This window comes from Tenrec ecaudatus, chromosome 16, assembly GCF_050624435.1.
Source record: "Tenrec ecaudatus isolate mTenEca1 chromosome 16, mTenEca1.hap1, whole genome shotgun sequence".
Classification (NCBI taxonomy): Eukaryota; Metazoa; Chordata; class Mammalia; order Afrosoricida; family Tenrecidae; genus Tenrec; species Tenrec ecaudatus.
Genome location: NC_134545.1, coordinates 25,381,527 through 25,403,240, shown reverse-complemented (window position 1 = coordinate 25,403,240; position 21,714 = coordinate 25,381,527). Strand labels below are relative to the sequence as shown.

Genomic DNA, 21,714 nt, shown 5'->3' with positions numbered 1-21,714 from the left:
TGATACACAGCCACGGTGAGTCACAATCCCGCCATGTAGTGGGTTTTTAAACTGTGAGGAAATAAACTTTTGATTAGTAAAGCTACCCCATTCATATTTCTCTTGGGTGGTGGTTAGGTGCCAGCAAGGCAGCTCCAACCCATCGCAACCGCACATACAGCAGAAGGCAACACTGCCCGGCCCCACACCCTTCTCACAAGGGTTCCAATGTGTGAGCCTTTGTTGCAGACACCGTGTCAGTCCATTGCCGTGACGGCCTTTATCCTTTCCTCTGCCCCTCACTTTACCAAGCCTTGCTTTCTTTCTCCAGGGACCGGTCTCTCCTGACAACATGCCCAAAGTATGTAAGACAAAGTCTCGCCATCCTTGCCTCTAAGGAGCACTCTGGCTGTACTTCTTTCAAGACAAATTTATTTGTTCTTATTCAATGTCCAACCTTTACATGCATATGAGGCCATTGAAAATACCATGGTTTGGCCAGATAAAGGCTGAATATGATAGTGGGACAAGAGGAACATACAAAGAAATAGAGAAAAGAACTAGGAGGCAAAGGGTAGTTATAGAGATCTAAATACAGGCATATACAAATGTAAATACATTTATATTTGATGAAGGGGAAATAGATCTATGTACATATATTTATAGGTTTAGGATTAAGGAAACAGATGGACAGAGAGCCCCTGCTCAAGTATTCCCTTAACACAAGAACACTCTGTTCTAACAATTCGGCAGTCTGAGATGCTCACTTTCCTGGCATGATTGCTGAAGACAATGGGTGCACAAGCAAATGTGGCGAAGAAAGCTGATGGTGCCTGGCTATCAAAAGATATAGCATCTGGGGTCTTATAGGCCTAAAGATAAACAAACGGCCATCTAGCTAAGAAACAACAAAACCCACATGGAAGAAGCACAGCAGCCTCTCCCAACATGATCACTGAAGACAAAGCAGGTACATAAGCAAATGTGGTGAAGAAAGCTGATGGTGCCTAGCTATCAAAAGACAAAGTCTGGGGTCTTATAGGCTTGAAGATAAACAAGCGGCCATCTAACTGAGAAACAACAAAGCCCACATGGAAGAAGCACACCAGCCTGTGAGATCACGAGATGTCAAAGGGATCAGGTATCAGGCATGAAAGACCAAAAAAGTCATAGCACTGTGAATGAGTGGGAGTAGGGACCCAGGGCCCACCTGTGGACAACTGGACATCCCTTTGCAAGGGAGGAGACGAGCCAATCAGGGTGCAGTGTAGCAACAATGAAACATACAAGTTACCTCTAGTTCTTGAATGCTTCCTCCCCCCAACTATCATGATCCCAATTCTACCTTACAAATCTAGCTGGACCAGAGAATGTACACTGGCACAGATAGGAAGTGGAAACACAGAGACTCTAGGACAGATGAACTCCTCAGGACCAGTGATGAGAGTGGTGATACCGGGAGGGTGAAGGAAAGGTGAGGGAGAAATGGAGGAACCGATTACAAGGATCTACAAATAACTTCCTCCCTGAGGGACAGACAGTGGAGAAGTGGGTGAAGGGAGATGTCGGACAGTGTAAGATATGATGAGATAATAATAATTTATAAATTATCAAGGGCTCATGGGGGAGGGGAGAGGGAATGGGGGATGGAGGGGGATAAAAATGAGGAGCTGATACCAAGGGCTCAAGTAGAAAGCAAATGTTTTGAGAATGATGAGGGAAACAAATAAAGTGCTTGACACAATGGATGGATGGATGGATGGATGGATGGATGGATGGATGGATGGATGGATGGATTGTGCTAAGAGTTGTACGAGCCCCCAATGAAATGATTAGGAAAGAAAATCCCATGGTTTGGTTCAGACTAACCTTAGTGTTTCAATACAGTAAAGAGGTTTTGTGCAGCAGACTACCTTCAGCAGATGTCTGTTACTGCAGAGCTATAAGAGAGTCATTAACTGCTCCGGCCAAGGGGGCCACAGCGCGGAATGAGGCAGCCAGCTGAACTTGAGAGCAGGACTTCCCGGGCACAGGGCAGTACTGGCCCCCAAGAGCTGAAATGAAGCCCTGCACGGAGCATTCCTCAGTCTGACTGCTCAGTCTCCTCTTCCTCCTGCAAACCTCCCACTCTGTTAGGCAGCAGCATAGGAACAGGGATGTCCCTCTCCATGCCTGAAGGACCCCTACCGCTGGTTGTTGTGGAGAGCTAGGCGAGCTGTAGCCAGCCACAAAGACTACTAGGCAAGCGCCAATTCAAGGCCGAGCCAGGTGGGTAGCACAGCTGGGTGGCCCAAACTAGGCCCAGGTGGGGCTGAACCCCAAGCCAATGGGGTTCACCAATACTTTTGACCAGGTCTCCCAGCAAAAGGCCTCAACTACCTAGACCGCGAGACACCTGCCTCTTCTTTCTCGCCCTTCTGCTCAGCGTTACTGCCGTCTCTCTGACCTCAGGCCGCCACGTAGGGGTGTGCAGTCCCACAAGGTTGCCCCTGTTCAGTGACAGTAAAACCCGAAACTTCGTCCTTTATAAAAACTCACTTGGATCACAAACCAGACTTTGACATGAGTTCTTTCTCTTGCGAAGCCAAGAACCGAGGTATTTCCCACCTGAGAAACCTAATATAACTAAGTGGCCTAATAAATGCTCCTCTAACATATCGTATCTGCTTTTGCCCGCCCACCCCATTCCTTCTGCCTACAGTAAAATGACCACAGGTCAAAACCTGGCAAGTTGCGAGAGTACCTGAGGAGCAGGCAGTAAGCACATGGTGACCTCAGTGTGTCTTTTTAAGTACACCGCAAAAGACTTGGAAAAAGGCTAACCCAAGGTGAACGATGGTCGTCTCTGAGTGGACCTTTGGTTTGCTGACCCTTCGTATTTTACGTTCTTCTCCACTTTTCTAACATGACTTTCCTTCTCAGAAAAGGCACACCAGTCAGCAAGGCCACCCCCAGGGGCAGCTGGCAGTTGGAGGACTATCCTACAGTGTCCAGTGAGGAGAACTGGTTGGGCTGGCCAGGTGAGCTCGGCTCTATCACGGCCCCTTCGCCACCAGCAGTGAGTCAAAGAGGAATCTGCTGGGGCTGCAGTATGTCTACTTGAGCATCTGCTTCTGACAGAACCTCCTAGCTTACTGCTTTCTGACGGGAACTGAAATCCCTTCCTTTCACAAGAGCCCTCTCTGGTCGCTGACCTGCCATGCAGGTTCTGACAAATTTGATGCCAGTCCCAACCTCCCTGAGCAGGGAGTGGCAAAGAGTGAGAGTGACAGGCCTCGGTGGTGAATGCTGGAGCTCGGCCAAGCTGACCTGCCCTGTGCTTGCTCCCAAGCCGAGCTCTTCATTCGAGCCTGCTTCCTTATCTGTAAAGGGGGACGAAGAGGCGCCTATTTCAGCTGCCTGTACAAGCTATGGTGAAGAGCCAGTTAAGAGAAACTTAGTGTAGTGTTTAAGACAGTACTGGCCCCCAGGAAGCACTCCAAGTAAGCGAAGCGTCCCCATTCTTTTAACTGTTGGACACCTGGCCTGATTCTAAGGCTCCCAGACCCTCGAGGACAGGGACTGTGTGTGTGACACATTTTTGTTTCCAGTCCCCTGACTTCTTTCTAAGGGATTTGCAAGTGCCATTCCACCTCCCACATCACTGCTGTCCGAACCCTCCTGTACCCACCGAGCTGCACTTGTTTGGCACCTCAAGTTCGGCATGCCAGGGCTGCTGCTGGGCCTCCTCCCCAGGGCTCCCTCCTACTAACCGATCATCTTCTGGAGCAGGGACAAGTTGCCTTTCCCAAAGAGCACGCAGAGGTCCAGGATCTTTGGGATGTCGAACAGGAAGTTGTTGTAGAGGATTTCTCCAAATGCGGAGGGGGAAAGGAAGTGATCCTACGGCAAGATGCACAGAGGAAGGATGAGAGCCTTTCAGAGAGCGCATCCCTCACACACACGAGAAACCAGCTCTGGCCGTCAGCAGGCGCCAGGCTGGTAAACGGTGGCCACCACCTGGCTGAGCCCCCCACAGCATTCGCCGTCATCTTCATGTTTAAGAAAAAATCAAAACACGAACTATACGATAGTTGGCGGTGACTCACTCACAAGTATTTGTGGGTAAATTAGCATGATGTCTGGATTGCTTTAAAGCACTTTGGGTGGTGGGTGGGGAACAAGGTGTGTTTGGAATATGAAACATGATTCGCAGAATAATGGAATTGGTCAAGTTCAGTCACGGGCATCTGGGGGCTCATTGGTTCCTTATAGTTCTGTGTATGCTTATTAAAGATTTCCATACGGAAGCAATGTTTCATTAGAACAAGCATCAACACAGGGAATCCAACAATGAGAATAGAGATACCAGGAGGGGAAGAGAGGATAGATCACAAGGATCAACATATAAGCCCCTCCCAGGGGGACAAACAACAGAAAAGTGGGTGAAGGGTGACAGAGGACGATGTATGATATGAAAATAAGAATCTATAACTTATCAAGGGTTCATGAGGGAGGGATGGGAAGAGGGAGGGGAAAATGAGGAGCTGATGATACCAAGGGCTCAAGTAGAAAGAAAATGCTTTGAAAATGATGATGGCAACATATGAACAAATGTGCTTGACACACTGGATGAATGTATGGGTGGTGATGAGTTGTACGAGCCAACAATACAAGGATTTAATGAGAAAAAAAAAAGCAGCAATACCTAAATCAAAGCTAACCACAAACTGTCACAGAGGAGTCTTGGTACTTTCTACTCCATTTTACTGTGAAGCTTAAATTGCTCTAAAAAATATTTATTCAAGGTTAAAAAATAAAAGCCAGGTTTCTGTGTGCAGTGAGAGGTGAAGAAGAATGGGGACTGGGAGGGCATGGCACGTGTACAGAACTGCCTCCGTCAACAACTAGTCCTTGGCCCAGTCGAACCATTGTGCTGCGGCTACCATTCCCCAACAATCTGATCACACGCCTTATGGAAGAATCCTGATCAAAGGGGGAAAAATAGAGGAGGAAATTTCACATTCTCAGACCCCAGACTTTCTGGAGCCAAGGGGACTTGGCTGGATGACTCCCTGAAATCTTTTAAAAACCAAACAATTAAACTATTTTCTTTTTTTTATTTGAAAAATCTTTTTAGTATAAATCCATGGTTCTTTATATATTCATTTTAAAAAATCATTTTATTGGGGGCTCTTAAAAATCTTATAACAATCCATCATTCAATGGTATACAGCACATTTGTACATATGTTGCCATCAACATTTCCAAAACAATTTCTTTCTACTTGAGCCCTACTAATCAGCTCTTTTACCCGCTCCCCTACCTCCCACCCCTGTGAAACCTTGATCAATGAGATATTATTATTGTTCTTTTGCGTCTTACACTGTCCATTGTTTCCCTTCATCCACCTTTAGTTTTTAAATGTCTGCTTTGGACACTGTGCTCTTTAAAGAACCACCTACAGGTGCGGCACAGCACTGATGAAGCACATAAATATCCGCTAGTTCTTTAATATTTCCTCCCCTTGCCATTATGGTTTTTATTTGTTTTATCTCATTAATCCATCAGACACAGCATATTAATTTGTATAATTGAGATCTTTCCATACCTAAAAGTCAAGGTAGATAACCCTTCAGAAACAGTACCAGGAGTAATGGCTCCCTGAGGGAGCGGGAAGGGGAGGAGCAGCTGACAGCACTGATGACTGTATAACTGATGACTGAGGGGACTTGAGGGGAGAGAGCAACAGAATTTTATGTAAATGGATATACTGGATGATGTAAGATGCAGCAAAAAATAAAAAAGGGGGCTCCATGGGGAAGGGTAAGGAAGGAGGGGGATAAAGGGGAGCTGATATCACAGAATTAAAAAAAAATTGTATAATACCGCTTGATGTGATTGAATGTTATGGTATCTGTAAGAGCTCCAGATAAAATGAAAAAATAAAAATAATTTAACAAAAGAACCATCTATATAGGACCAAAAAGCAGCCCTGGTGGCTTCATGGGTGAGACGCTGGGCTACTAACCACAACATTCAAATGCACCAGCTGCGTCTAGAGAGAAAACTGAAGCTTTCTGCTCCCCTGCATACTGGCAGCCTCAGACATACCCAGAGGGGCAGTTCAACTCTGTCTCATGGGACTGGAATCAACTCGATGGCACTGGGTATACAGGCTCATCATGACAGCGCTAACTGGACCGGTCAGAGAGGAACCTTAGGGGGCAAATCGGGTTATGTTAATGGGGCAGAACAACTCAGAACAGGAGCCCAGGAAAGCCAGCACAGCTCGGGCAATGTAATTGGTGTCCCTGAAAGGAGCATGTAGAAATACATGGCTCACTTGGTACATGACCTGCTACATGCTTTGCTATGTGTATTTTGCTATTGTGTATTCTCCACAGGCAAAGACAGCCAATCCCGGGCTGTGAATGAGACGGCTCTTGAGTCCTAAGTGGAGCGTGTGGGTGAGGTGGGTGAGGTACCTCGCCCTCACTCAGCCGCGTCGTAGTGCACAGGAGGAGCCCTGGGCATACAGTGGGTAAAGCACTCGGCTGCCAACCGGAAGGCAGTGGTTTGAACCGACCAGCCTCTCTGCCTGAAAGAGCTGGGACCGCCCGCTGGGAAGCCTTCTGCGACAGGTCCAGAAGTTCTAGAGGCTGAGCTTGACCCCACAGCGGTGAGTTTGGATTCTGGGTTTCATTTTTTAGGAGAAAGTGCAAACCCGTTTCATTGATCTAAAAACTGCACGTGCAACAAGTGGAAGGTGACGATGAAGATTTTGTCTCCAGTCGCAGTCGGGGTTGATCCAATCGCCTCAAAGCGAGAGACTGCCTGTACTTTTTAAAAAATCCTGCTTTTGAAATCACGACCCACACAATCAAAGTTGGGGGGTGGAAATAACCCTTGAAGGAACGTGCCCCTGCCCAGTGGTTATTTTTCCGTGGGGAGGGGATTTTATGGCTTGAGCCTCACTGTCAACCGCACATCTTTCTGCAAAATTGGAACCGCTCAGAGACAACACTGTTCTGTTTTTCAAAATGAGGAAGACAGTCGCCCTTTCAAAAGCGCATGCAGGTTCCTTTAAACGCTCAGCATCAATGTTTCCACTCTGACGCACGAGCAGAGGCGCAGTCACGCGTCAGCTGGCAAAGAGCCCTGGGCTCCCACTGAAGAAAACAGTGGGCAGCTCGCAGTGGCCAGGGGAGAGAGGACAAGGGCAGCGGCACAGATTCTGTCCCGCAGGTGGGAATAAAGGCTGCGGGGAGACAAAGAGGAAACCCGATGCTGTCCCAGCCTCATTCCCAGGGGGCAGTCTGGCAGAGGTGCTGGGTGTCAGGTGGCGACCTGTCATGGGACCAGGGGCTTACTTTGGACTCCTTGTGAGTGGACATGCGGAGGAAGGTGAGAAAAACACTTCGATGGAGGCGCTTCTGCATGTCAACCACCTCTGGAGCTGGGGCCACCCCCTCGTCGAATTTCCGGGGGACATAGCGTAGGTAGGAGTCCAGGCACTTCTCCAGGGTCTCGTCAAAAATGACCTATGGCAGGAGACAGGCGAGTGAGCGTTTCTCTCACGGAGGCAGGAGGGTTTGCAAGCGGGCTGGACCGGGGCACACCAGCCCCGGTCCACTGCAAACACACCAACCCCCAGGGACCGGGGAGCTGTGAATGAGCCGAGGGCTAACCCTAAGGTTCTATAAATGATGCTTGGGAAGGCGCTGTATACACATCACTAAGGTTGTGACATGAGACAGAGCAATCCAAACCACAATGTGCTGTAAAGAATACAGTGTACGCAGACAGAAAAGCCCAACAATAGCAACCAAACAAGGGCAAGTCATGCAAAGCCTTGTCTCAGGATTCATTTTGAGAGAATGTTACCTGGCACCAGAATTTATCGTGAGGCAAGGCCAAGAGCCAGTCGAGGTCAGCGGCTACGAAGGCAGCACGTTCCAGGTACTCCTCCACCAGGGCGGGGATGTTGTCTTTAGGGGGCGGTTTGTACGACACAAAGTAGCGGTCCGCCTTCCGCGAGGAGTGCTGCCGATCCAAAAACCACAAGTCAACGTGGCCGAGGTTAGTCAGCGAGGCCCCTTTGCCAACCCACAGCAGGGACAACGCTTGGGCTGTTCCAACCGGTGACCCGCCAGGGAGCTTTGAAACATAAAGAACCAAGTGTTTCTAACCACAGAGGCGGCCGGGCTGCAGCCAGGGACCACCAGGTGGTGATCGGAAGGCAAGGCTCTGAAAAATATTTAACGAGGCAGAGAGAGGTTACAGGAAGAAAAAGCCGGTGCGGAATGCCCTACTTAACATGAGATTGGTTGGCTAGTTTGTTCTAAGCGTAAGTATTTAACACATTCCCACAATGGTGGTGATTTTAAAAACCGTCTGGGTGGGGGTTGGGGTGGGAAACGACACGGCCCGAGAAACAGCAGTGGCTATCATGGGGAGGTGGGATCACGGCTTGAAGATACCCTCCCGTTTTTCAACGCTGAGCAGGTCTTGCTTTTAAAATTCATTCTCAGTGATACCAGGAAGCATCTTTTCTTTCAAAAACGCAGACAGATGACGGTGAGTCCCTGGGCCCACAGTGGGCGCTCACAGGCCTCAGGCTCGTTATATGGAAACACACGTACAGAAAACATTTGCCGGTCTGCGTTTTTCCTTCTTATACGCATGCTCCCGTGCCCTACGTATGCCGGTGTGCATGCCAACCCTTTTTCAAAGCAGAGAAGCAGCTCTGACAAGTTTCTTAACAGATTCGAATCTGGTCTCTGAAGGTCTCTTCAGCTTAGGATCACAAGTTCTCTTCCGTCCCCTACCTGGCCATGACAAACCCTACTTGGAGGTAGAGGCTCCGTTTTCTCCTCCGACTACATAGGGCTGCTTTCTAAGGGGGAAGCGGGCAGTGACGTCTCTGCTGTTATCACCATTCACCCACTTGCAGGTCTGTCCACTCAAGGGGCACAGGAACGCCACCTCTCACTGTCTCAAGAACCACTTATGCCTCTACTGCCCACTGCAAGCGTTTTCAAACCACAGCAGGTTTCATACCGTGCGGGTGCCAAGCACAAATCTTTTCGAATAGAGACCTGCACTGTGCAACGAGTGGAAGACCACGGTCTGGAGCTACCCCTCCGTAGCGTTCAAGCTCGCCGCCAGCCCCAATCTGCGCACACTTCACCTCTCGGCCGGCTTCTCCTCACCCTCTGGGCCCCGACACAGATGCTTGCTTCCCTGCAATGCTGCTAGCCCTGCCTGCTGGGGGCCCTGCTGTGCCCGGTGCCTGGGCACAGAAAGAAAACCTCCAGATGTTGGCAGAGCCCTCTCCAGCAGCAAGATGCCGCCAGAACCGCCAAGTCAGCACAGACAGCTCCTGCAAAGCCTGGCAGAGGGCCACAGTGTGCAGACAGGATTTCACTAGAGGCCAGAGACAATGGCCCTGCGTGGGCAGCACCTCGGCTGGGCTTTGGAGGATGAAGATTTCAGATAAGAAGTAGTGACATTTCCCCCCCCCCCCAGGTCTCTTTTGTTTATATATATATATATATTTTTTCAAACATTTTTATTGGGAAGCAGTGACATTTTTATGGAGGGATATCAACTGGGCTTGGCCAGATAACAACAGCACAGGCTGCACCGGGCAGGGGCGATGGATTTGGAGGGAGAAAATACTGGAGTGGTGAGAACAAAAGCCACCACTTATCCAGGACCTGTCCTGTGCCAGCAGCCAAGCAGGCATGTCCCACAGGCCTAGCGCCTTGTTTGTTTGTTTGTTTTATTCTTTAATTTAGAGCAACCCTGTAGAAGGGAGAGTGCTTTCCCCATTTTACTGAGGAAATGAAAACTCAGCGAGGTTCAGGTCACAGGGAAGCCCCCAGGCAGGATTTGAACCAAAGCTTGCCTGGCAGACCTACTAAATGACCTACATGCCGCCCTGGCCTCCCTGTTCTTTAGAGCCCACTTCTGATCTCACCTCCTCCAGGAAGCTGCCCTGACTCCCACTCCACACTGGTTTTCAGGTTCACTCTGTGCTCACCCAACTGCGGCACTCAAAGAAGGCTCATAAAAGGCATGGCTTTCAGATCAGTTACTGCTAGGGGCAGGGAGAGAGGGGAGGATGGATCATGGATCATACCCAGACAGAAAGGCATATTTAGGCGGGGTGGGGGGTAGGGGCAGGGGAAGTGGTGTGTGTGTGTGTAAATAGATGTTCTCTTGATTACGGCAGTGGTTTCACGGGTGTGTATATAGGGAAAAGCCTAGCAAATTGTATACTTTGATTGTCAGGCCTATCGTCCTTCCATTAGACCTCAATCGTCCTATTAGAAAGGGGACCTGCCTTCTCAGCTCTAGCCCCCACTAGCTGTGCTGCTCCAGAGGCAGTCTGAGCTTTGCTCAGCAGCATCCCCAAGGCCTCTCCCAGCAGACGTTCCATACACGTGTGTGGGCTACACAGAGGACGGAAGCAGGGTCCAGCAGCGTCTTTGCTTCGACTCAAGTCCCATGCCACACTCCAGGCCCGGGTAAGATCCTGCCTGCTCCAGGGGCCTTTCTGAACATTCTCTGCCCATCGGATTCCTCTCCTATTAACTTTGCTAAGAGGTTGTTTTCACTGCTCCCCAAAGGCCCCACTGTTGACAGTCTGGTCTTCTTCGAGAATCCACTCTTCACGATGTTGCTGTGCGCACTCAGTAAAGTGGCTGCTAAACACTAGTGTGGTGGCTGTGGCCTGCCGAGAGATCCCTTTACCCAGAACCAAGACAGAGGGAAAAATGGAGAGTTGGTGCCCACCTAAGGACATGGCCTCTTGGGAGTGGCTAACAAGGCCCCTCTCAACTGGGCAGCTGGCTCCATCCGCTGGTCCCTCGTCCTACCCCCGTCCAGATTTCTGTCGCTGTCACTGCTATCATCACCACCATAGCTGCTCTAGGCACATGGCCGGTTCACTGATGTCTCCCTTAAGCCTGGTCAGCGCTCCAGCCCCTTTGTGGATCCTGGACCTTAGTGAGGTTACGAACCTAGTTTAAAGTCACACAGCCAAACACGCGTGACACTAAAAGAAAGCCCGTGCTCTTTAACTGTTACCCTGCTCCCACCCCAAGTGACTCGTGGTTCTCATCCTTCCCAATTTGTCTAATCCTGTGGCCTTGAACACAATCTCTCCACTCCTTGGTTTCCTCATCTGCAAAATCAAAGCCCCTCCTTACAGGGTTGTGGTGCAGCTTAAGAGAGATAATCCCAGGTGAAGTGTTCCGAACACCTTGGCACACAGCGAGTGCTCTATAAATGGGAGGTCCTATTATTAGCCACTATTTAGGAGGTAATAAGAAGCCATCAGAAGGCAGGAAATAAAACACCAAGCTCCAGTTTCCCACGACTTTACTCAAGCCCCCAGCAAATATATTCCCTCCCACCTTGTCCAGGTCAGCTCAGCTCCTTGGGAAAAGAACAAGTGAATATGGGGACTCCGTCAGCAGCCTGGCACCTCTCCACGGCTCTAATCTCCCCACCCCTGGCAATCAGCATTCTCACAGCCTCCTTGTTTTTCAGCCTCACAGCCCTCCCAGGTCTCTGTCTGTGGGCTTCTTATCCCATTGAGATAAAAGACAGCCCTGCGCTCCACAATCAGTGTTCCCACCAAAGGGTAGATGGCAGCTTAAAGGTTCTGAAGCCTGAGTCTTTCTCCCAGGGTCAAATCCCCATCTTGCTTTGGGCCAGATCCATTTCCAGGCCAGCTCAACCTGAACCCGAGCTGCCCTCAGCCTCTGAGTCAAAGGGAAATGCTTTGAGGGGAAGGTGTGGGCAGGGTACATGGGAAACACAGCTCAATTCCAGCGGCTTGTCAGAATGAAACTGCCACACTGGGCCTGCAAGAGCCTATGGGGGCCCAGCTACTGAATGACCAGCCCTGGCCCGGGGGTCATTTTCAGAACACATGCAGAAGGAATTTATTTGGGGTTTCTGAGATGCAAGCAGGATAGTGTCGGGCTGAAAAGCCTCAAGGCACTGCTCACCAGGGCTGGTGAAGTCGTCAGCTTGCCTGTCTTCGGGTCCTTGTGGGTGATTTGGAGTTCGTCCAGGGGCAGAGCTGGCATGGTGCTGCGTGACCCTCCTGAAAGGAATATGGATGAGAAGAAGAGAGCAGGCACCCGGGCCCTCAAGGGCAGGGACCTGCTTGGAGCTGCTCCCTCAGCCCAGAAATATCCACCTCAGACCTTTGTGACTGCGCACTTGAGCCTCCAGTGTGCACCTAGCAAGTCACACTGAAACCATCTTTTCTGCCTAGAACAGTGCACATCCAGGAGACTTCTGATAGACTCTCTTCCCTGGAGAAGTGCCGCAACTCGCACCCAAACCCACTGCCTCTGACTCACAGCCATCCTGTAGGACAAGGAAGAACTGCCCCATAGTTCCCCGGCTGTAAATCTTTATGGAAGCAGACTACCACGTCTTTCTGCTGTAGAGGCACTGGTGGGTTTGAACGGCTGACTTTCTGATCAGCAGTCAAGCATTTTAACCTCAGTGCTACCTCAGGGTTCCTAGATTTGTGTGTGTGTGAGATGGCTCTGTGGCTTAGTGAAGGCAGGGCCCAAGGCGCTCCTCCTGCCACTGCCTCGCCTGTGATCAGCATGGGTATGGCACCGAGAGGGTCTCACTGAATGTCTGACGATCACATTTATATGAGGGCATTCTCCCAATTCTCGCCAGATTTCTAGTCATCCGAGGCTTGGTGATATGGGCCTTTTCCCACCTGCAGAGAATGTTCAGGTTCACAGAAGGGGAAGGGGCTATGAGTCCCATTTGCCAACAGCGTGTACCCAGGAGGAAGAGAGAATTCGCAGAAACTAGCCAAGGCAACTTCCTTCCTCCTGAGCCCGAGTGACAGGCCTCGGGTGTCTGCCTTCCTGCCCAACACACCTGACACAGTGCCATCCAGACCCTTAAGAGGGACGTGCAGGCTGGTAAGTCACAGAACTGACCAGAAGGACATCATGCTTGGTAAGGTGGAGGGAGGGTCCGTGACAACGAGAAAGAAAGGCTTTCGATGAGACGGGTGGCCACAGTGGCCGCCACAAAGGGCTGAAACATGAGAACAGTTGTGAGGGAGGCCCAGCACCAGGAGGGCGGCGTTTCCTTCTCTTGTACCCTGGGTGGCTGTGACTCAGGACCAACTAAACGGCACCTAACAACACAACCAATGACACGCCATGAAGTCCGGCACACTCTTGATGACAGCATAAGAAACGTGTGAGGGTGGTCTCAGGAAACTGCTACCTCCCAAACACTCGCAGACAGCTCCTTCCAGGTATGGGTGCGGGTCTCATAACGCAGCCTGACCAGGCAGAGTCTCTGCCTGGGGGAGAGCTCAAGGTCAACAGCAGCAGAAGCAGTAATCATGTTAACAACGGAAACTGCAGCAGCAGCAGCAATAGCCTTCTGAGCTAGGTCCACCAAGCGCTTTTCTCACCCGAATGTACTTCCGATAGTTCAACCCACTGGATACCCAATAATGCTAACAACACTGAGGTTGGGCCTATTTTGAGCCCCAATTTCCCGAGTGGAAAGCAGCAGCTCAGAGAGGCTGAGAGACTCCCCAAGGTCTCTTGGAGAGCAGTGGTGATGCAGGCTGGCTCTAAGGCATTCTGTAGGCGGCCTCTAGGCCAGTCTAGCTTATGGGCGATAGTTGCAGATTTCTAGAGAGCAGCCTGCATTGAGTCCTGACAAAGGGGAGTGGCTAGAGGAGAAATGGACAGGGAAGGTAGCCCAAGTCAAGGAAACATGAAGAGCAAGACAAGGAGGAGGAAAGGAACTTGGTACACACAGAACCATGCACCAGGAAGAGCCCCTGCTTCACCAGGATGTAAAAAGAAGCCTATTCTGTTTCATCTTGGAGGCCGATTCCAGCTGTGGGACCCCACTGGCTCAGATGCCCAGTCCCTGCACTCAGGAAGAAGCAGGAGTAAGATTCACAAGGTACAGACCCGGCACGCCGAGCGTGTGCAGAAAGGAGGGACACAACCTCAGGTCACCTGGGATCCATTAGGCATACTCAGATGTCACCAGACCTACTCGAAAGACATTTGAAATCAAGGAGCTCTAACAGCTATATCCTGTCAAGATGCATCACCCGCCCTATGCATATTCATGATCATTTCTGTGCACTTGCTTACTTAATTACAATCCCCTCAATTTACTTCTTGGTGTACATGTATAAAACTGTAACACCCCCCCCTTTTTTCTGGGGCTTGCTTTGGTGATTCTATTCCTAGCGTGCTCCTTGCTTGATCAACCACAGTAAAGCTGTCCACTTTCACCTTTAACGAAAGAAAAAAGAATCACAAGGCAGAGTAGTGCCAGAGGTCTAGTTTGAGGTTCATTTTTCAACTTGGCAGAGCATAGGTGATGCCCTCTTCCGGGCACGCCGAGCTTCTAATCACATTACTGTCTAATGAGCCTCTCACAATCACCTTGTTAAGAGCAAGAGTCATTACGCATCGATGTTCAAAGCGGGGCCCTGATTTGTTCAAGGCAAATACATTAGTGGCCAAGTAGAAACTGAAGTTCAGCTCTCCTGCCTTGGCACCTGGAGTTCCTGTGCTGAACAAACTCCAAGTACTTCTTAATGCCCAGACACACCGGACAACTCATAGGTCAGAAACCACTGCAGAGTGGTCTAAATGCTTCACAGGCCAGCTCTTTCCAGGCTCACTTGTGAGAGGGGAATCCGTTCCTTTAAGGCAGTGGTTCTCAACCGCCCTAATGCTGCAACCCTTTACTACAGTTCCTCATGTTGTGGTGACCCCCAACCATAAAATTACTTTTGGAGGACCTGATGCAAAGGGCTAAGTGGAGAGCAAATGCTTTGAAAATGATGAGGGCAAAGAATGTACAGATGTGCGTTACACAATAGATGTATATATGCATTGTGATAAGAGTTGTATGAGTCTCTAATGAAATGTTTTAAAAAATTACTTTTGGGGGGAGGAGAGGGAGGGAAAAATATGAGGAGCTAATACCAAGGGCTCAAGCAGAAAGCAAATGTTTTGAGGATGATGGCAACAAATGTACAACTATGCTTGACACAATGGATGGATTGTGATAAGAGTTGTATGAGCCCCTAAAAAAATGATTTAAACAATTATTTTTGTTGCTACTTCATAACTGTAACTTTGCTACTTTTATGAATCAGGTGACCCCTGTCAAAGGGTCTTTTGACCCCCCCAAAAGGGTCACAACCCACAGATTGAGAACCACTGCTTTAAGTAGAACTTTACCTGGGTTCTTTGGGAAAACAATTGGCGAGATTTTCCCCTTAAGCAACAAGGAAGTTACTTTCCGTCTAATTTTCTACTCCAGAGAATTTGTTATTTTGGTCTGGGTCGACTGACATTTCCAGAGTAAAACAACTAAAACAAGGATGGTTTGATACGTTCTACCAAGAGGCCTTGGATTGCAGGCGGCCCTTTGAATGAAATGCAAAGATGACCTGAGTTATTGCCTCTAATGCAAATGAAGTGCCTGCAGTCTACAGTTAGTGGCCCTCTTAATGGGAGGGGAGGTGCCATGGAGTGAACCAAGAATTACATCTATAAGTTGCAACCCCAGAGGTTTGAGACATCAGCAGCAGCAGCAGAAGGAAAATAGAAAAGACGAAAAAGGTGATAAGAAACCGCTGTGAGAATGATGAGGGCCATGAATATACTAATGTGCTTTGCACAATTGATGTATGTATGGATTGTGATAAGAGTTGCATGAGCCCCTAATAAAATGACTTTTAAAAAAGAAAGAAAATAATGATGGCAACATACCATATATATTCGAGTATGAGCCGACCCGAATATCAGTCGAGGCACCTAATTTCACCACAGAAACTGCATTAAAAATGTGCTGAAAGGGTCTTAAAGGCTTGAAGGTGAACAAGCGGCCATCTCGCTCAGAAACAAATAAGCCCACATGGAAGAAGCACACCGGCCAGTGCGATCACGAGGTGCCCAAGGGACCAGATATAAGGCATCATGCAAAAAAAAAAAAAAAGATATAAGTGTGTGTATGTATGTGTATATATGTGTATATGTATATATGTATGTGTATATATATATTATATTAAATGAAGGGGGAAGTGCAGAGTGGAGACCCAAGGCCCAAGTGTCGGCCAATGGAGATCCCCTCATAGAGGGGCTTAGGAGAGGAGATGGGTTAATTAGGGTGTGAGGTAGTATCGATGAAGAACACAGCTTTCCCCCAGATCCTGGATGCTTCCTCCCCCCAACTACCATGATCCGAATTCTACCTTGCAGGGCTGGATAGGACAGAGGCTGTACACTGGTACATATGAGGGTTGGAGGTACAGGGAATCCAGGGTGGATGATACCTTCAGGACCAAGGGCGTGAGGGACGATGCTGGGAAAGTGGAGGGTGAGTGGGTTGGAAAGGGGGAACTGATTACAAGGAGCCACATGTGACCTCTTCCCTGGGAGAGGGACAGCAGAGAAGGGGGGAAGGGAGACCCCGAATAGGGCAAGATATGACAAAATAACGAGGTATAAATTACCAAGGGCATATGAGGGAGGGGGGAAAGGGGAGGGAGGGGGGGAAAAAAAAAAGAGGACCTGATGCAAGGGGCTTAAGTGGAGAGCAAATGCCTTGAGAATGATTGGGGCAGGGAATGTATAGATGTGCTTTATACAATTGATGTATGTATATGTATGGATTGTGGTAAGAGTTGTTGGAGTCCCTAATAAAATGTAAAAGAAGAAAAAAAAATGTGCTGAAAAACTCAGCTTATAAGAGAGTATAGATGGTATGTACAAATATGCTTGATACAATTGCTATAAGAGCAGTAAGAGCCCCAATAACATGATCTTTTAATTAAAAAAAAAAGCTGTGACACTGGTCAAGCACTGTAACATGGAAGACAGTGACCGTCCCACAAGAGAGCCAGCAGTGTAGCTGGTGAGAACTCTGGAAGGGGTCCAACGGCAGAGCTGACAGAGCCGAGAAGAGTCTGTCCTGAGGGGGCTGAGAGGAGGCCTGTCTCGAGGGGACTGAGAGCGCTAAACTCACCATCGGGGCCTACACCTGAAGGCAGCGAGCAGTCTCTCACGCAGGAGCACAACCAGAGATACCCTGGTGACAAGAGACGTTAACTGAGAGAGGCTTGCACAGCAGAGAGGAACTGAGAGAGCTGCCCTGCACTGGAGAAAGAAGACAATCTGTCTGCTTCCTGACCCTGATCCTGAGCTGTGCCCTGTTCCTTAAAATACTACTGAACTCTAAGTTCAATCTGTGGGTTCTGTGCGGACACTGCAGTGGATTATGGGACCCAGCAGAGAAGTACAGTGCTGTGGGAAGGGCAGTGTTAGAATGAGTGAAAAGCTTGCAGTGAAGATCAGGCTGCCTCCACTTCCTGGGAAACAGCCTCGGATTCATCCTGGCCATTAATCCCTCTGAAGAGTCTGATACTATCACCACTATCATTTTATACCTACCAAAGAATGGCACTGGGGGTGTCTAAGGTAGGGAGAGTGGGAAGGTGGAGAGAGCTTGCCACCCTTTAACCACCGCTCAAGTCCATGTCCAGATACATAGAGATGGCACCTGCCTGCAGAAGAATGCCAGTGCCTATAAGGGTAGATGCGGGAAAGACTGGTGTGGTGGAAAAGGCAGACTCTACAGGCCTGCAAAACCAAAAAAGTCCCAAACTCATTGCCACTGAGTCAATTCCAACTCACAGCGACCCTATTAAGACAGGATAGAACTGCCCTGTGGGTTTCTGATACCATGACTGCCCTGTCTTTCTCCTGAGGAGCAGCTGGTGGTTTTAAAAGGCTGACCTTGTACTTGGCAGCCCAAGTCATAACCACTGCACCACCAAGGCTCTGGTACAGTCCTGCAGCCTCAGTTCAAATTCTGGCTTTACTTTTGCCCACCATGTAGTGAGCTTAATAGTCTCTTAACCTCTCTACAGCTTGGTTTCTTCATCTGTAAAATGCGAGTGGTAACAGTGCATCGTTCTGAGGGGTGCTATCAGAGGTAACCAATGCCAAGTGTTCAATACAGTACCTGACACCTAAGAATAACTCCACGAAGGTTAGTCATTGTTACTATTCAGGTTATAACAATTGACAGCGACCACCTTGGGCTTCCTCGGTTATTCAACAGGTATTGACTGAGTATATTTTAGACCCTGAGCATTTGATATGGTCCAGCAATGTAGTAAGGTAATCTTTAACACTGGTGCATACAGAGATAGAAAACTGTATATGGGAGGCCAGCCCAGAGAAGGCAATTTATAAGCTGGGTGTTGAAGTATCAAGAGGAAAAATGAAGAAGAAAGGCATTCCATGGAAAAGGACGCATAAGCCAAGGCTCATTTTTGAAATGTTTAGTTTTCCTGGAAGATGGAGACATTTGATGTTTTCAGACACAAGAACAGAGAGGGGATGTGAGGAGAGATAAGGCTGGATAGGGAAGATTCGGCCACTTAAAAAGAGCTTCAACCTGTGCGATCATGAGGTGCCAAAGGGATCAGGATAAGGCATCATCAAAAAAAAATCTTATCATAGTGAATGAAGGGGGAAGTGCAGAGTGGAGACCCAAAGCCCATTTGTCGGCCACTGGAGACCCCCTCACAGAGGGGTCTAGGGAAGGAGATGAGTCAGTCAGGGTGTGATGTAACACCGATGAAGAATACAGCTTTCCCCCAACTACCATGATCCAAATTCTACCTTGCAAGTCTGGATAGAGCAGAGATTGTACACTGGTGCATATAGGAGCTGGAGGCACAGGGAATCCAGGGTGGATGATATATTCAGAAGCAGGGGGTGAGGGGCAATACTCGGAGAGTAGAGGGTGAGTGGTTTGAAAAGGGGGAACTGATTACGAGGATCTACATGTGACCTCCTCCCTGGGGGACAGACAACAGAGAAGGGGGTGAAGGGAGATGCCGGATAGGGCAAGATATGACAAAATAATAATCTATAAATTATCAAGGTTCATGAAGGAGGGGGGAGTGGGGAGGGAGTGGGGAAAAAAAGAGGACCTGATGCAAAGGGCTTAAGTGGAGAGCAAATGCTTTGAAAATGATTAGGGCAAAGAATGTACTGATGTGCTTTATACAATTGATGTATGTAGATGTATGGATGTGATAAGAGTTGTATGAGCCCCTAATAAAATGTTTAAAAAAAAAAAAAGAGCCTCAAGTGTTTCACTAGCAACTGTAGCCATTTACCTGAAGGCAGTGAGAACACAATCGAGAACTGGTGGCACAAGAAACTCCTTTATGAACAATCCGAGCTCAGAAACGATGTTAATCCTTTCGTTCATACATTCAACGATTTGTTGAGCACCTATTATGCACCACTGGAGTCCTGATAGTGTAGTAATTACTCGTTGGGCTGCTGACTGCAAGGTGAGCAGTTCGAAAGCACTAGCAGGAGAAAGACTGGGCTTTCTACTCCTGTAAAGAGTGATAGTCTTGGAAATTCAGAGAGGCAATTAGTTCTCACTGTCTTACTGGATCGATATGAGTCATAATCGAATTGATAGCAGAGGGTAAGTTTTTTTGGACTATGTACTAGGCACTAAAAACTAAGATGGTCAAGTAACAGTCTTGATGGCAAACACAGATGTTAATCAAATCGCCACACAAACAACAAAAAACGATGAGCTAGCTCATGGAAGGGATGCCCATGTAGTTAAGGCAGTATTTACCAGAGGGCCCTGACTTGGGAAATCCCGGAAGATTGGGGTTTTTATTTAAAGTATGGGTAGAAATTAACTAAAGAAAGTCGAGTATGTTCTAAAAGGCCACAGACAATGATCAAGACTATGGCTGTGCCCCCAATGTATTCCAGTGCCGGGCAGGGCAGCAAAAGCCAAGAGGTAGGAAAGGGGTTTCTTTTGGAGGGGCGCTCAGTCTAGCCATCAATTATAGTAAAGGATGGAAACCGAGGACTCCCAAGGCTACCGCTACCGCTGCCTCTGTTTCCGTCAGTCGAGTCTCATTCATTATAACCCTCCTCAGGGGCCTTCCCAGATAGCCCTCCCTACAACGTCCACGACCCCAGTTACCGTCACGTCTTTCATGACTCTGTGTGTTGAAGCCCCCTGTCTGTCTTGCTCGGTGGTGTCCCCCGTGCCTGGCACACAGACGGGGCGGGGCAAACACTTGTTGAACAAAGTAGGAACCTTGGGGAAGTTGAAGGCTGGGAGAGGGGCGCAGGAAACGGACTCATCCAAAGTCACTGTGGGCTCAAGCTTCGAAGCCGGGGTTCACGACTCCAGCGATCTAGCCTCGGGGGATTCCTAAAGCCCGTTAAGCCTCGGGGTGGAGGGCTCGGGGTGGGAGGCTGAGACTGCTTAAAGAACGGCCACGGCTCCTCCCCGGCCCCGAGCTCCGCCACCGGTAGGACCTTGCCACACACTCACCTCCGCGGCTAAACCACAAGCGACGTGCCGCCGCTGCCGCAGCCACCGGTGACAGCTCCCAAAGCACCTGCACTTCCGGGGTCAAACGGCGATTCCGCCGGCGCAGACCGGAAGCCTCGGTCCAGCCCCGCCCCTGGAGCCGACCATCGCAGCCTCACGCCTCCAGGCAGCGAGGCCCGGCCCCGAGCCACGCCCCCGCAAGAGCCGCCGGCTGTGGCCACGCCCCCGCAAGAGCCGCCGGCTGTGGCCACGCCCCCGCAAGAGCCGCCGGCTGTGGCCACGCCCCCCGAACTCTCCTGTCCTGGGCGCTTTCTGTCTCTGGAGCCAGGAAAAGGCTGCGTTTCCACGTGAAGGACGATCTAGAACTAGCCAAGCGAAGGACTTGTGATAGGGGTCAGGACGGTGGTAACCGGAGACAAAGGTGACTGACGGAGGCCACAAGTAAGGCTGGGAGCGCTCTGCGTGGTGGCGACACAGATGGATTCACTTTTGGAAAATGCATCAAATCGTACCCCAATAATCTGTGCATTTTTGGTAGGTATGTGATACTAAAGGAACCCTGGCGGCGTAGTGGTTGCCCACTGGGCTGCTAAGCGCCACCAAAGTCAGCAGTTCGAAGCACCACTTGCTCTGTGGGAGCAAGACAAGGCTTTCTACTCCCTACTGAGGTAGTCTTGGAAGCCCACAGAGGCAGTTCTTCCCCATTCTACAGAGTCGCTATGAGTGGGAACCAACTCGATGGCAGTGTGTTTAGTTTTTTACCCTACTTATAAAATAGGATTAAAAATAATAATTTTATTGGGAGTTCTTACAGCTCTTAACAATCCATACATCAGTTGTATCAAGCATATTTGTACATATGTTGCCATCATCATTTCCAAAAGATTTTCTACTTGAGCCCCTGGTATAAGCTCCTCTTCTTTCCCCTCCCACCCTCCCACCCTCCAGAATTCTTGATCAATTATATATTGTTATTATTATTTCGTATCTTATCCTGCCCGTTGTCTCTTCACCCACCTTTCTGATATTCATTCTCCTTGGGGGGGCTATAGATCCAATCTTGCGATGGGTTCCCCCTTTCTCACCCTTCCCCCTCATTTACCATCCTCCATCCGTCATGATATCGCACAAATCCACTACTGTTCCCGAGGGATAGCGATGGCTTTAATAGTTTCATTTTTTAAGCAGAAGGGTTGCGTACAGCTCAGAGTAGGATCCAGTTTCCCGTGGCATACATGGCATGGTGCAGGCTGAGCAGTCCCAACCCTGAACGTGGCACAGAATCATTGCTGAAAGCTGGCTAACATGTCCCTC

At 49.2% G+C, this 21,714-nt stretch overlaps 1 protein-coding gene across 1 annotated transcript in view; it reads right to left on the bottom strand.

Annotated features, from left to right (window-relative positions):
- ASCC2 (activating signal cointegrator 1 complex subunit 2) overlaps window positions 1–20,520 on the bottom strand; it is a 42,518-nt gene extending 21,998 nt beyond the window's left edge. The window contains exons 1-5 of the mRNA XM_075533759.1: window positions 20,401–20,520; window positions 11,985–12,082; window positions 7,846–8,004; window positions 7,332–7,502; window positions 3,732–3,861 (exon numbers count right to left, since the gene is read on the bottom strand). Of these exons, the coding sequence (XP_075389874.1) occupies window positions 3,732–3,861; window positions 7,332–7,502; window positions 7,846–8,004; window positions 11,985–12,065 (541 nt within the window). The 5' untranslated portion in view covers window positions 12,066–12,082; window positions 20,401–20,520. The remainder of the gene's footprint in view (window positions 1–3,731; window positions 3,862–7,331; window positions 7,503–7,845; window positions 8,005–11,984; window positions 12,083–20,400) is intronic.
- Between the last annotated feature and the right edge of the window lie 1,194 nt (window positions 20,521–21,714).